The following is a 13,070-nucleotide window of genomic DNA, read 5'->3' on the forward strand; positions in this document are numbered from 1 at the left end:
AGCAGTGGTAGGAGTGTCAACAAGCCCAAGTGCCAGGTCCTGCATTGCATCTGAGACAATGCCATGCAGTGCTACAGGCTTGGGGCAGAGTGGCCTGAAAGCTGCCCAGTGGAAAAGGTGCTGGTCAACAGCTGGACATGAGCCAGCAGTGTGACCAGGTAGCCAAGAAGGCCAATGGCATCCTGGCCTGCATCAAAAATAGCGTGGCCAACAGGATTAGGGAATGGATCATCATTCTGTGCTCAGCACTGGCAAGGCTGCACCTTGAGTACTGTGTCTAGTTCTAGGCTTCTTCTGAAAGCTGCCCAGTGGAAAAGGTGCTGGTCAACAGCTGGACATGAGCCAGCAGTGTGACCAGGTAGCCAAGAAGGCCAATGGCATCCTGGCCTGCATCAAAAATAGCGTGGCCAACAGGATTAGGGAATGGATCATCATTCTGTGCTCAGCACTGGCAAGGCTGCACCTTGAGTACTGTGTCTAGTTCTAGGCTTCTTACTACAAGAAACACATCGAGGTCCTGAAGCATGTCCAGAGAAGGGCAATGAAGCTGGTGAAGGGGCTGAAGCACAAGTCTTATGAGGAGGAGCGGAGGGAGCTGGGGGGGGTTAACCGGGAGAAAAGGAGGCGCGGGGGGAAGTGCTTGTCTGCTGAAGGGCAGGAAGGCTCTGCAGAGGGATCTGGACAGGCTTGATTGATGGACTGAGGCCAGTGGTATGAGGTTCAACAAGGCCAAGTGCCAGGTCCTGCATCTGAGTCACAACAATGCCATGCAGTGCTACAGGCTTGGGGCAGAGTGGCCTGAAAGCTGCCCAGTGGAAAAGGTGCTGGTCAACAGCTGGACATGAGCCAGCAGTGTGACCAGGTAGCCAAGAAGGCCAATGGCATCCTGGCCTGCATCAAAAATAGCGTGGCCAACAGGATTAGGGAATGGATCATCATTCTGTGCTCAGCACTGGCAAGGCTGCACCTTGAGTACTGTGTCTAGTTCTAGGCTTCTTACTACAAGAAACACATCGAGGTCCTGAAGCATGTCCAGAGAAGGGCAACGAAGCTGGTGAAGGGGCTGAAGCACAAGTCTTATGAGGAGGAGCTGAGGGAGCTGGGGGTGGTTAACCTGGAGAAAAGGAGGCTCGGGGGGAAGATGTTATTTCTCTCTACAACTACCTGAGAGGAGGTTGTAGCGAGGTGGCGTTGGTCTCTTCTCCCAAGTAACAGAGTAAGAGGGAATAGCCTCAAGTGGTGCCACGGAGGTTTAGATTGGATATTAGGAACATTTTTTTCATGGAAAGGGTTGTCAAGCATTGGAACAGTCTGCCCAGGGAAGTGGTGGAGTCACGATCCCTGAAGGTATTTAAAATATGCAGCACTTTGAGACATGGTTTAGTGGTCGACTTGGCAGTGCTGGCTTAACCGTTGGACTCGATGGTTTTAATAGTCCTTTCCAACATAAATAATACTATGATATATCTAATGATGCATTTTCCCATTCTCCAATTTCTTCTTTCCATCCTTTTCCTCATTTCATAAAAAGAATTTTTAAAAGGCCCCAACAATGAATGAGCTCTAAAAGATTTCACTAAGTGCTTAATCAGGAAAGCTTGCATCATTCAGAGACTTTGTTTTGGTCATTCTCAGCACATCTTTTGGCCTGCTTAGTGACCACACCATTTATAATCTCTCTCTCTGTCAGTGTTTTAAAACCATGTAAGAGGCTGAAAAAATATCATATTTGAGAAGACTGAAATATGAGAAAGACCAGCAGAAGGCACGTTTCCTTAAATTTTGTAACTTCAACATTCTACTGGTGCATTCTCATAGTCAGAAGTTCTAATGTAACTCTTTTACTTTTGTTTTGTTTCTTTATTGATTTTTCCAAAGGGATAGACTGTTTCTTCGTTTTAACTTATTCATTGAAACTTGGTGCATTTCAGCCTACTAAATGTGCTTTTTAAAATTACCGTACTTGGTTTTGTTTCAGGTGGAAACGTCAGAATTGCAAAGATTTGGATATCATAGATTGTTATCTCCTTAGCAGATCTCTGGGGCAGTTCCTTCCTCTCCCAGCTCCTTTCTTCTGACACTGTTTGGCAGAAATTACTGTTTACTTCCATGGGCTGAGAAAGCTTATCAGCTTTGAATAGTTGTGTAGGCTGACTGGGGATTGGGCAGCAGAGACTTTACTATGCTCTCATGGCATATATGGAGTCCAGCTGCTTGCCACAAATTAGAAAAACATTAAGGAGAATTAATATGCTACCCTTAAAGCGGAAGGTGGCAAACAGGATTAAAGTCTAAATGACACAATGAGAAGAGTCAAGCTTTGAGATAAGGGACCATCTTAGGCTAATTTTATCCAAACATGGATGTTTAATTTCTGGACTCCATTTCTGGTTGAATTTAAGGCCAAATTGCATTTATTTGTGGGGAAAAAAGTGATTTCAAAGAAAATGGGAAATGATACACCTAATTCTTTGTTGAAAGTTGCTTCAGAAATATCATTTATCTGCAAAGTGTAGGTTAGGGAAAAGACATTTGGACGATGATGTGCTGAATATATTTGAAATGTGGACATTTTATTTTGTATTATTTTCAAAGCAACAATAAAAAGGTTGATGGGACATGGCCCAGAGTTATGCCACTCTTCATATGCATGTCACATGTGAAGGTGGATTGTAGATAGTATAAGCAATATTGACTGTTTAGTTGAGGGCAAGGTATGCAGAGACTTGTGAAATGACATGTGGCATCAGATATTTTGCTTTGAAACTTCACTATTCTACTGGCCTCAATAAAGAATCATCTATTCTTCAGAGCACATCCATTATAGTCTTGCCATATAGTTTGAGGTCTGCTGTTTTAAAATCCTTCCACAAGAGGAAGTGACCTTATTTCTTTTCACCATAGGAAGTTTTCCTTAGATGGTCAATTCTCAAAAAATTCACTTTGCTTATGTACAGTTCATAGGTAAAAACAAGTCTTGATCTGGACTGTATCTTCCAAGGCTATGTGGAATTTGTATGGGAAGTATTAGGTATAGTAAAAACTGATTTATAGAATTATTCACTGAACTAAGCCAGTACGTCTTCCTGCAAATCCTTGTGCTTGTGAGAGATGACTGGTGTTTGTAGTCAGTGAAATTGATGTAGGTAAAAGTATGTTTGCTTAAGATTTGACCTCTAGATTGTACCTTAAGAGTAAAGTGCTTGTAGTACTTTAGATTCAAAACCTCTTTTCATCTTTAGTGTCTGGAATATCATTTACAGATTATATGGCCTTACCCAGTGAGGGGAGAGGATGAAGAAAAGAGAAGACTGTGTAGCTTTATTCAGTTTAATTTGCATTCTTAAATTTCTCTTCAGAAATGAAACATGATCGTACTACAGTCAATAGAGATTTTGTCTTCAGTGAAACCAAGATTTGATCTAGCTGCCTAGACTTAATAATTATGAAAAGACTGCATCTTTTCATGGTGACCATATGTTGCTCAAAAAGCCTTGTAATTTGCAAGAATGTCCTATATTCTTCAATATTTCATGCATGGTAAACTTCAGGAATAGCCAACAAGTCTTGAGAAGTTCATTGACTTTGGGCCAACTTTTTCTCAGTATGCTTTGGAAACATATACTGGTGAAATAAAGAGGTGAAGTTATTTGTCCCTGGCCAAAAATAATTATTGCCAAATTTAGAAAAATGGCTTCACATCTCGAAATTCGACTACTAGCCCTTTTGTTCTGAAATGTACTTTTTCCTTTCTTTTTATTCTCTAGTTTTCTCCATCAGTGTCCTACAAGTCAAAGGCAGAAGTAAAATCAAGAGAAAATGGATCAGCTTATTAGAGATGCTTGCAGTAGTAAGAGAACTAACAAAAGCTCACAGTGTTGACCAGCAGGCAGTTTCTCAGAGTGTAGATGCTGCACAGTGCTGTGGCTTTAGGAGCAGTTTTAAACAATGGTCCAGTTAATCAATCCTGAGTTACAGCAGAGGTCCCATAGAGGTACATATGACACCTACATTAATGTCAAATGATCTCATTATGATTCATGCTGTTACCATAAGTATTAAAAGAATTAATAATGATTTATCAAATGTTGATCTATACTCTCTCATGACCAGCAACAAGACCCGAGGGAATGGCATGAAGCTGTGTCAGGGGAGGTTTAGGTTGGAAATTAGGAAAACATTCTTCACCCAGTGTGTGGTTGGGCACTGGAACAGATTCCCCAGGAAATGGTCATGGCACCAAGCCTGACAGAGTTCATGAAGCATTTGGATGATGCTATCAGGCACATGGAGTGATTTTTGAGATTGTCCTGAGTAGGACCAGAAACTGGACTTTGATGGGTCCCTTTTGCTTCAGGAAATTCTATGATCCTGTTCTATGTTTCTATGATACTTTAAAGGGGTTAGTGCTACTGGTAAATTTACTTAAAGTGCCTCAATGTTTGGAGTTTCTCCCCTGTAAAATATCCTTACTGCCAGGATTCATAATTTTTCTCTGAGATGAATAAAATTTTATTAGTATATATATGTCATTTGTTTATTTAATGTAGAGCAAATAGCAATATAATGCTTTTGCTTTACAAGCAACTAGACACAGAACTACAAGGGATTTTTGCTTGAAGCAACCTGTCAAATATGGTAGGATTGATAGTGTGAGATTTACCAGGACTTCCTCCTGCACACACGTCTCTGCTGAGCTGAGTTTAGCCTCTCACTTTTCTAGAAGAGAAAAGAATTAAGAGTCTGTGAATCACTTCACCATATTCAGCTCTGCTTTACTTTAGCATATAAATCATTTGAAGTAGGACTCTTCAAAGCTCAGCTGAAACAGTTGTATATACACTTTTATTTACAAAGCAGTTCTCCATTTAGTAAAGCGGAAAATCTTTTCTAAATTTCAAATCAAATCTTCCTCAATGTAGTTTCAAAAAAAAATCAGTTTTAAGGAAAAGAAACTATATTTTTACGATACAAAGTTGTTATCTGTAATGGAAAGATTAGAAGACTTCTCTGGACAAAACTCACTTCAAATGAATCCTATAGCTTTGCATTTATACACCACAAGGTTTCATATTTAAATATCTTTTAAAAAGCAATACTATTCAGAAGTTAGAAAGATGGAGAAATAGCCCTGAGAAAAAGGACTTTGCAACTTCAACTTCCAAAGTCTAAGTAAATCTGTAAAATTCAGTTCAATAAATTCAAAACACTCTATGTATATTCTGTGCAGGATTCATGCTGTCCTATCATGCACCTGTGGAAGAATAGAGTTTTAGAATTCCTTATAAATGAGAAAAGCAATCATCTGAAATTCTTGAGTTAGTATTAGCCAGTTTTACAAGAAGGACTATTGTTTCCTCTGTCTAAAAGCTAAGGTTCGTTTTGAATTTGCAAAGATGTTTTCTTTCTTTAGACTGAATAGGTAAAGGATAGTTTACTTCAGTATTTTTTTTCTACAGCATATTGAGAAGGAAACAGCAGTGCATAATATTTTGTGGTTTCATTTATAAAAGTGGGCAAAATTATTTTACAACCACCTTACCCCAAATTAATGAAATATCCAGTTTGTGGGCAAAATTCAGAAAGTCTGAGATAATTATCATCAAGAATGAGTTTCAACAAGACACTTTGTGTGACAAAATTGTGACTGATTTATTGTGGTTATAGCATTGCCTGAGTTGTCCTTCCACATTTCAATTATATTGTGCACTTTTTTCTAAGTCTACAGCTGTTAAGATGTGAGGTGGTTTTGTCTGGCTTTCCAGTTCTTGTTTCAATAGCCACATGCAGAGTAGGCTGTGAAACAGAATTGCCTCCATTTTCCTGATTCTGAAGTGATATTGGCTGCTATTCAGAAACAAGTTTGTTAAGGGGTAATCTTTGGGGTTGTGTAATTGTTCTTAAAAGATGCAATCCACTTGGAAGGTTTTCAACAGTTAAAGATGGGAAACTATGTTTCTAATGAGTTTTGCATGCACAGTTATGCTAAACGTTTTCTGCTTAACTGGAAACTGTTTGAAATATTACTGCTACCACCCTGATGTCTGTACCATTAGTTTTCTTCTAAATTCTGTGGCTCTTTAGAGACTGAGTGCTATCACATTGTTTTATAGGTATTATTACTAGCTATGGATTGTATATGGATGGTGTTCTGCTGCAAAATTCATCACAGCTAAGTTGTTATGCTTATGGACTTGCTCCTTGGAGTCTGCATTCCTTCAGAGTCCAGGCATGTAATGCAAAAGGTTGTGCTTTGGGTCCATTGGTGAGTACCTTAATTTGCATTCTGGGAGTGTAATAAATGTCAGATGACGGTGAATATCAGAGTAAATGGTGATGATTCACTCTGGGCAGTACTAACCCATCTGGCAAAATGTGACATTTAAAAAAGAATCCTGTTTAAGAGCTGCTAAAGATTCGATAGGTCATTGTTAGGCACGATTCCAAAGTAGAAGATAGGTACAGTGAAGAAAGGCAGAAAACTGAGGCTGAAACACACATTGTTGAAATCTAATGGAGTTAATATGTTTGAAAGGTGCAGATGTGCTTTAGACAGATTTATAAGGATGTATATAAAGGAAGAGTTACTGTTCCAGTAATGAGCAAATTTCAGGCTGCCTGACTGAAAGGACTAAAGTTAATTTGAGAGTTGCAGAAGCCAAAAGTGGCAACAGGAGCAAGGAAAATATGGTAATTCATTAATCCTTTGATTGCAAGTATGTGATCAAAATATTATACTGGACATATTTTAACAGTCTTGTTCAACACCCCATTTTTTCAGGATTTGAGAACACAGGAATATTCAATCTGACATGTGGAAAAACAGACCTTCTGATGCTTTTCTATTTTGTTAAAGGTTTTTAGACATCTAGCTGAGCTAATAAATCTAGCATGATTTCATAGTAGTGCGGCTGATTAATCTATGCTTGCTTTTGTTTTCAAGCATAACTGAGAAAGAAGCCTGTGTTAAATATGGGATTTCACTTTTTGTTTCATTCAGCTTTATATGTGCACTTTAAATTTTGATAAAAAGAAAAGGAAGAAAAAAGAGAAAGATTTGGGAGTGTTTTTGTGATTTTCTGTTTGTTTTTCCATGGCAATTTATAACATCACTGTGTTGTGCTCTGGAAAGAATTTCCAGATTTTATTTCGATTGTATAACTTGTTAGTCATATTTTCAATATTATTTCCAAGACTGCTTCCTTTCAAATGTTGGTAACATCACCTATCTGTGGAAGATGACCAGATTTTATAACCATTAAACATTTTATAGCTTGCTCTATTTTGAAGGATATTTACTCTTAAAAGCTTGAATGGCTTTTTGCCAATTTTTCTTGTACATTTTTTACAACTTCACAAACACCCCAAATGAAACCCTTGGTTTAAGGTATTTGATGTGCAGTAACCTAATACATTGTGTTACTAGTGATTTTTAAAGAGAAGTCATTACCAAATTTTGCATACAGATGAAATACGTATTTTCAGTACCACTTTCCTATCGAATAGGCATCAGAAGTTCAGAACAGAATGGCAGTAGTTAGGGTTTTAAAAAATATTTGTACTAGTGTTTTTTCTCATCTCCACTAAACTACAGACTTGTAACTTGACTTTTGAATGAATTCAAAGTAGGGGTTGCTGTAGCTGATAATCATCTGCATCCCATCTGCAAACTGTTTTTCCAAAGCCAGTGATCCATCTCTAATCAAAGGAATTGAAGTACAACATCTTTATTTAGGCTCACCTAAGTGCTGCCAGGAAGTTAAAGCACTGGATCTTCATCTGATTTTTTTAAAAAAAGATTTTCTTATCAATTACGGAATAAATCTAACACTTAAAGCAAAAAAAGAGAAACTTAATGTTTTGCCTCTTCTCTAAATAGTATGGGAAACATCCCTCAGCTGTAAATTGATATGCTTACAGCTATTTTTGTTGCTTATCTTGTGCTTAATGTGCCCTAATCACTCAAAGAATGTTATGTGACTATCCTAAATATGGGATTTATCCAGTTTATGTTTCTGAAGTTGGCTCTGAAGATCTTGAACAGTTGTGAGAGCATTATCCATAATTCTGTTTCTGTAGCATTTTTTGTTTGGGTTATACAGTTTTTGTTGAACCTTTTTTTCCCTGTGACTATGATTTATTTTCAAGTGAGAAATTGTTAACATGTAAATTATGAAAAGCTAAATTTTAATATCTTTCTAGTAAAAGCAAGATGAGCTTTTTTGTCTGTTGTAATTGGTTTTCTTTTCCTGAAAAGAAAAAAAAGGAAATAGGTTCTTTAGGGAAATTCAGGAGAACTGAAATTCTGCTGGTTTTGGAATGTGTTAGCTCTTGTAAATGCCTTGCAAATAAATGGAAAAGTCCAACACTAAATGCTTCTTGTCTCAACCCACTGCTATTAGGCTTGAATTTGGGGGGTTTAGCTTATGTATATGCTGCTACTTTTAAAAAAAAAATAACTTAGGTGGATGACAATCTTTTTTCAATATTGTAATTGCTGTCAAATGATTTGGTGTCTCTTATGAGAGCAAAGTTTTGTTTATTAAGTTATTAATAAACACATCTGAAAATATCACAGAATTGTGTATAAAATAATGTCTAGAAAAATAAACATGAAACAGGTTTTCTTTGCCATATGTTTGTATAGCAGGTCATAAAGAAAAAGGCAAAGACATAATACAGCTGTTGCAGCTGTTTAGGATGTGATACAGATTGCTACAAATTTGTATTGTTTCAAGATTTTTTTTAACCCACTTCAATAGGAAAAAATAATAGTCATTCCTTTCTTCATGTTTCTTATATTTCTGATTGCAGTACCTGCATTTAGCAGCACTTCACAGGAAATTATTTTAGTTTAGAAAGCAGTTTAGTTGAATTCTTCCAAAAGGATGTTGGTTTTTTTTCCCTGAAATATCAAAATAATCAATGTGGCGCTCATCCAATAAATCCGTGAAGTATTTGTTTGTCTTTAAGCATGTACTTTATCCTGTTGACTTTACTGCCACTTATCACCTATTTTAAGTATAATAGAATGTATGAGTATAGAAGCACATGTAGAGATATTGATGCACATCAAAGATACAGCCTGGCACTTGTAAACAATAGGCTTTCAGATTTTACATGCTAAAAAGTAAAACATTCATGTTTCAAGGACAGAGAAAATATATTTGGTTATTTTGATGACAGAGCAGGTGTGGCAGATTAAAAATAGCATTTATTAGCACTCCCATGAACCTGCAGCTGAGAGGCACTTAGAAAGGTGTGAAACCATCTTATACTTTAGAAAACATCAAATAAGTAATGTATGAGAAACAAACTTGTTGCCATAAATAACAAATTGTTTTGTTCCGTACAACCAAATCTTTACTACAAGTTATGAAATTGAAATACTAAATTTCTAGACTATTGAGTAAGTATTTATTTATTTATATAAAAAATCTTTCCTATTCAGTATATTATCCAACTCTCTTATAATAGTTTCTCTTAAAGATTTACTTTTTATTGCAACTTAAATTTATTAAGTGAACCTTGAAATTAGTTCAGGGAGCAACCAATATTTAGCAAAAGATATTTATTCTCTATTGAATATCTATAGTAATTTACTACATCATTTAAACATATGTTCTTTACAGTTGTCTTTCTAAGTGCAGAAATAGAGAATTCCATGATCCTCTATTGATACTTCCTCTCCTTACAGTAAGCTGAGATCATTCATCCACATGAGATGCAATGGTGTTTTCAAGAAATTAATCTTTCATTCTTTTCTGATATTTAATTCATGTCCCTAACAGGGGTCTCAATGTAAAGTATGTTAGTTGTTGGGCAGCTTCAAACAAATGTAGATGATAGGAAAGTAAGATGCTTACAAATTAGGATGCCTGCACTGTTACTCTTTTATTTTTTCCCTGAAGAGATAACTTTTCTTAAAATTTTGCTTCTCTCTTTCCTTCTGTGTGAATTATGGCACCAAATTTTGATCATATGGTTGAACTTACAGGTGGAAGCTCGGACCATGGAAGCTTCCCCTGAGGGAGTGGTTGATGTATTTACTGCTATTGATGGATCCAGAGAAGTTCAATTAAAGTGGCTTGCCCCAAATAAACCTAATGGAAAACTGACCTACACAGTCCTTGTTACAGGTCTCTTCTATGCTGATCAAGGTATTTTTTTCCCTTTATAATAAGTGTAATGATAACAATGATATTCCATTTATTTATTTTTTAAAATTCCTTTAGCACTAAATTTTTCTACTTTTTTTTTATATTTTTAGCTGTGCCATTGATTATTTTAGGATTATCAATTTTATTCTTTAAGAACTGCTCCTTTGATTTATGGTGCTTTACATTTGTGCAAACACATAAATTGGCAAATAAAGATAAGCCCTCTGCACTCATTTAGTCTCTAGATATACACACAGTCTTATCTCACAACCTTCACTCAGATAAGGAAGCTATACTCACAAAATTTCAGTTGGTTTGCTTATATAAGTGGGAGCCACTCGTGAGAGCTATTCATAATACGGCTGATCATGGGTATATTTGAACAAGGAAGGAAAAGAAACCCAGCTCTTTATTTCTATATAATAAACAGACTCAAAACCTGAGAAGTAAGACTTACCCATTAAAAGTTATTGTATTGCAGGCTGCTCTTTTGCTTCCACTGGCTTTTGTTGTGAGTTGTTGGGGTTTTTTTCTTCTTTTGAACTTAAACATAGTGATGTGGTCTTGGGTGAAAATATTGCTAAATCAGAGCAAGTAGACTTAGCTATGTTGCCCCTGTGTAAAAGAAGATATACAGCACTAAAGAGGGTAAATGGACTTTTTTTTCAAATGTATAACAAAACATGCATATTTTTCAGTTGAGAGTAGAGTGCTGTGTCCTCTAATTATTACATAAATGTAAAATACTTGGGCAGTGAATAAAAATGAATGTTCACAAAATGAGTATGGGCATTTAGTATGTCAATTTGAGCTATTAAGCATGCTCTAAGGTATAATAAATAATAAAATATTGTACACAAGTAATGTTTATGAATTATACCTTACAATGTTGTCATTAATTTTTAGTGCAGTTTAAATTGCGTGATTGACATTAGGCAACTATAAAAATGTTTTCTTATGCGTATAATATGAAATTGTGGTTGAAAAATAATGTTTGGATGACATTTAATCCTTCTATGTAGTGTACACAAATTTAATCAATATTGTAAATGCAGTAACAGAGAATTGAATCACTGATGACTTCATAACTTGCCTTTTTTTTTTTCTGCTCATAATGAGACAGATTTGTTGTTTCCAGTATTAATGCTAAAGAAGAACATACATGCTGTAATCGCTGTCCTCTATCAAGTAGTTTATAAATGAAATTGTTTGTGTGCTCTTTGGAGAAACACATTTATTGAGGAGTGTAGTGTGTGGTAGGCAGTCTCTGCTGACTCCTTACAAAGGCTGTTGTGTCCCTTTTTTATGCAATGAAGGCTTTGATGTATTCTGCTGTGAAGCACTTGTAAGATTATGAGGAGAAGGAGTGATGATCAATTTGAAAAAAAGGAGCAACATTTTGGCTGGACCTGTGACAGCACAGCCATTTCCGCCAAGGCAGCAGGGTGAATAATGCAAAAGCCATATTCCCCTTGTGTTTAATCTTGCATTGTTTTTGCAAAGAAAATTTCTGCTTGCTTTCTAAGTCATGTCATCCTCAGTTGTCATCCCGTCTCTCAAACCATCAAAACGGTATTAAATGTTGCAAAGCTGTGCAGCTAGAGAACTTTCAAAAGTCAAAACCCATTTGCAGAGCAGCCCTTGTAGAAAATGTATTCTGTTCTCGGCAGAATTTTCCTTCAGTTCTTTCCACTGAGAAGTTTACTGATTTCTCCCAGTGGAATCTGCTGGAATTTATCGGTTCATGGTTGGCAGTCACAGATTAAGGTAAATGTCGATCCGTAATGACCCTCTACATGTTAGTATTGCAGTAAAGCTGGGCTTTTATGTCAAAGATATCGGAGAGGGAGCTATTACACATGACAGGGGTGATCAAGGGACTCCAGACCAAGGCAAGCATTATTAAATATTGACTAGTTCTGTGATTTATGTAGAGCTGGAGGAAAAAAGTGACTTTTTAACCATTATATATTCTTCAGCAACGAAAACCAGCCATTTATCTCCTGCTGGTAATAAAGAACAGAGTGCCTGCATATTTTAGTGGAGAGAAAACCTGGCCTTATAAATGAGATGGACTCTTTCATGATAACATTTCAGTTTGCTAATTGCCAAAAGCAAAACAGGCAAATTGGAAGCAATTATAAGAGTTGACTTAAAGTGCCTGCTATGTTAGTTCAACTCAGGAGAGCCGGGTAGTGGTGAAAGAATCATTGGGGAATGGAACCCAGAAAATTTCATTACATTTGTTCACTGTTGCTGAAACTTTGCTTTGCAATGCCAAATAAATAAACAGTGCTTCCCCCCAGAAGTCAGAGCTCTAGCAATTGACATTTAAGCTGGCTGTTTTGGGGGTATGCAGGAAGGAAATTAGGCATTAATGCACTAAACTTATATAAGACATCATCTGTTCACAATATTTACACAAAGTTTATTGAATTGTCTGATGGCTAATTGGTATTTTCTTGACACAACAAACAACTGTATTTCATCCTTTGCTGCAATGTCTGTTAAAGAGGCAGGGATTAAAATGTAAAAATTGAAGATGGAATTCACCTAGAAGGGCTGCATCAAAATGGTTGCACCTACTGATTGAGCTGGTACATTAAACATCAGTTTGGGGAGCAAGGACCACACTGATATTTTGTAATTTCTCTGTATACATCTCTGAACTGAAAAATCTTTATTTAAAATCATTATCATTAATAAAAACTCAAGCTTCTGGTAGGAATATGAGTCTTTAATAGATGAACTCATAATTTCCCAAACAGTACAGTCACCTTCTCTTATTAAGAAGAAGTTTAACTATGGTCTGTTGCAAAGCACTGCAAAGATTATTAGATGTCAAAATAATGTCCATTATGAAGGAAGGGGATATGTAGAAGATTTTGTTTGACTGTCTGGTCAAGTCAT

General features: G+C 36.5%; 1 protein-coding gene across 1 annotated transcript in view; it reads left to right on the top strand.

The window, feature by feature from the left end:
- Positions 1–13,070, top strand: part of USH2A (Usher syndrome 2A (autosomal recessive, mild)) — a gene marked incomplete at both ends in the record, with an annotated part of 237,604 nt that overhangs the window by 138,394 nt on the left and 86,140 nt on the right. Inside the window, 2 exons of the mRNA XM_009070392.1 lie at positions 6,114–6,265; positions 9,998–10,160. Of these exons, the coding sequence (XP_009068640.1) occupies positions 6,114–6,265; positions 9,998–10,160 (315 nt within the window). The remainder of the gene's footprint in view (positions 1–6,113; positions 6,266–9,997; positions 10,161–13,070) is intronic.

This window comes from Acanthisitta chloris, unplaced genomic scaffold (genome assembly GCF_000695815.1).
Source record: "Acanthisitta chloris isolate BGI_N310 unplaced genomic scaffold, ASM69581v1 scaffold82, whole genome shotgun sequence".
Lineage (NCBI taxonomy): Eukaryota > Metazoa > Chordata > Aves > Passeriformes > Acanthisittidae > Acanthisitta > Acanthisitta chloris.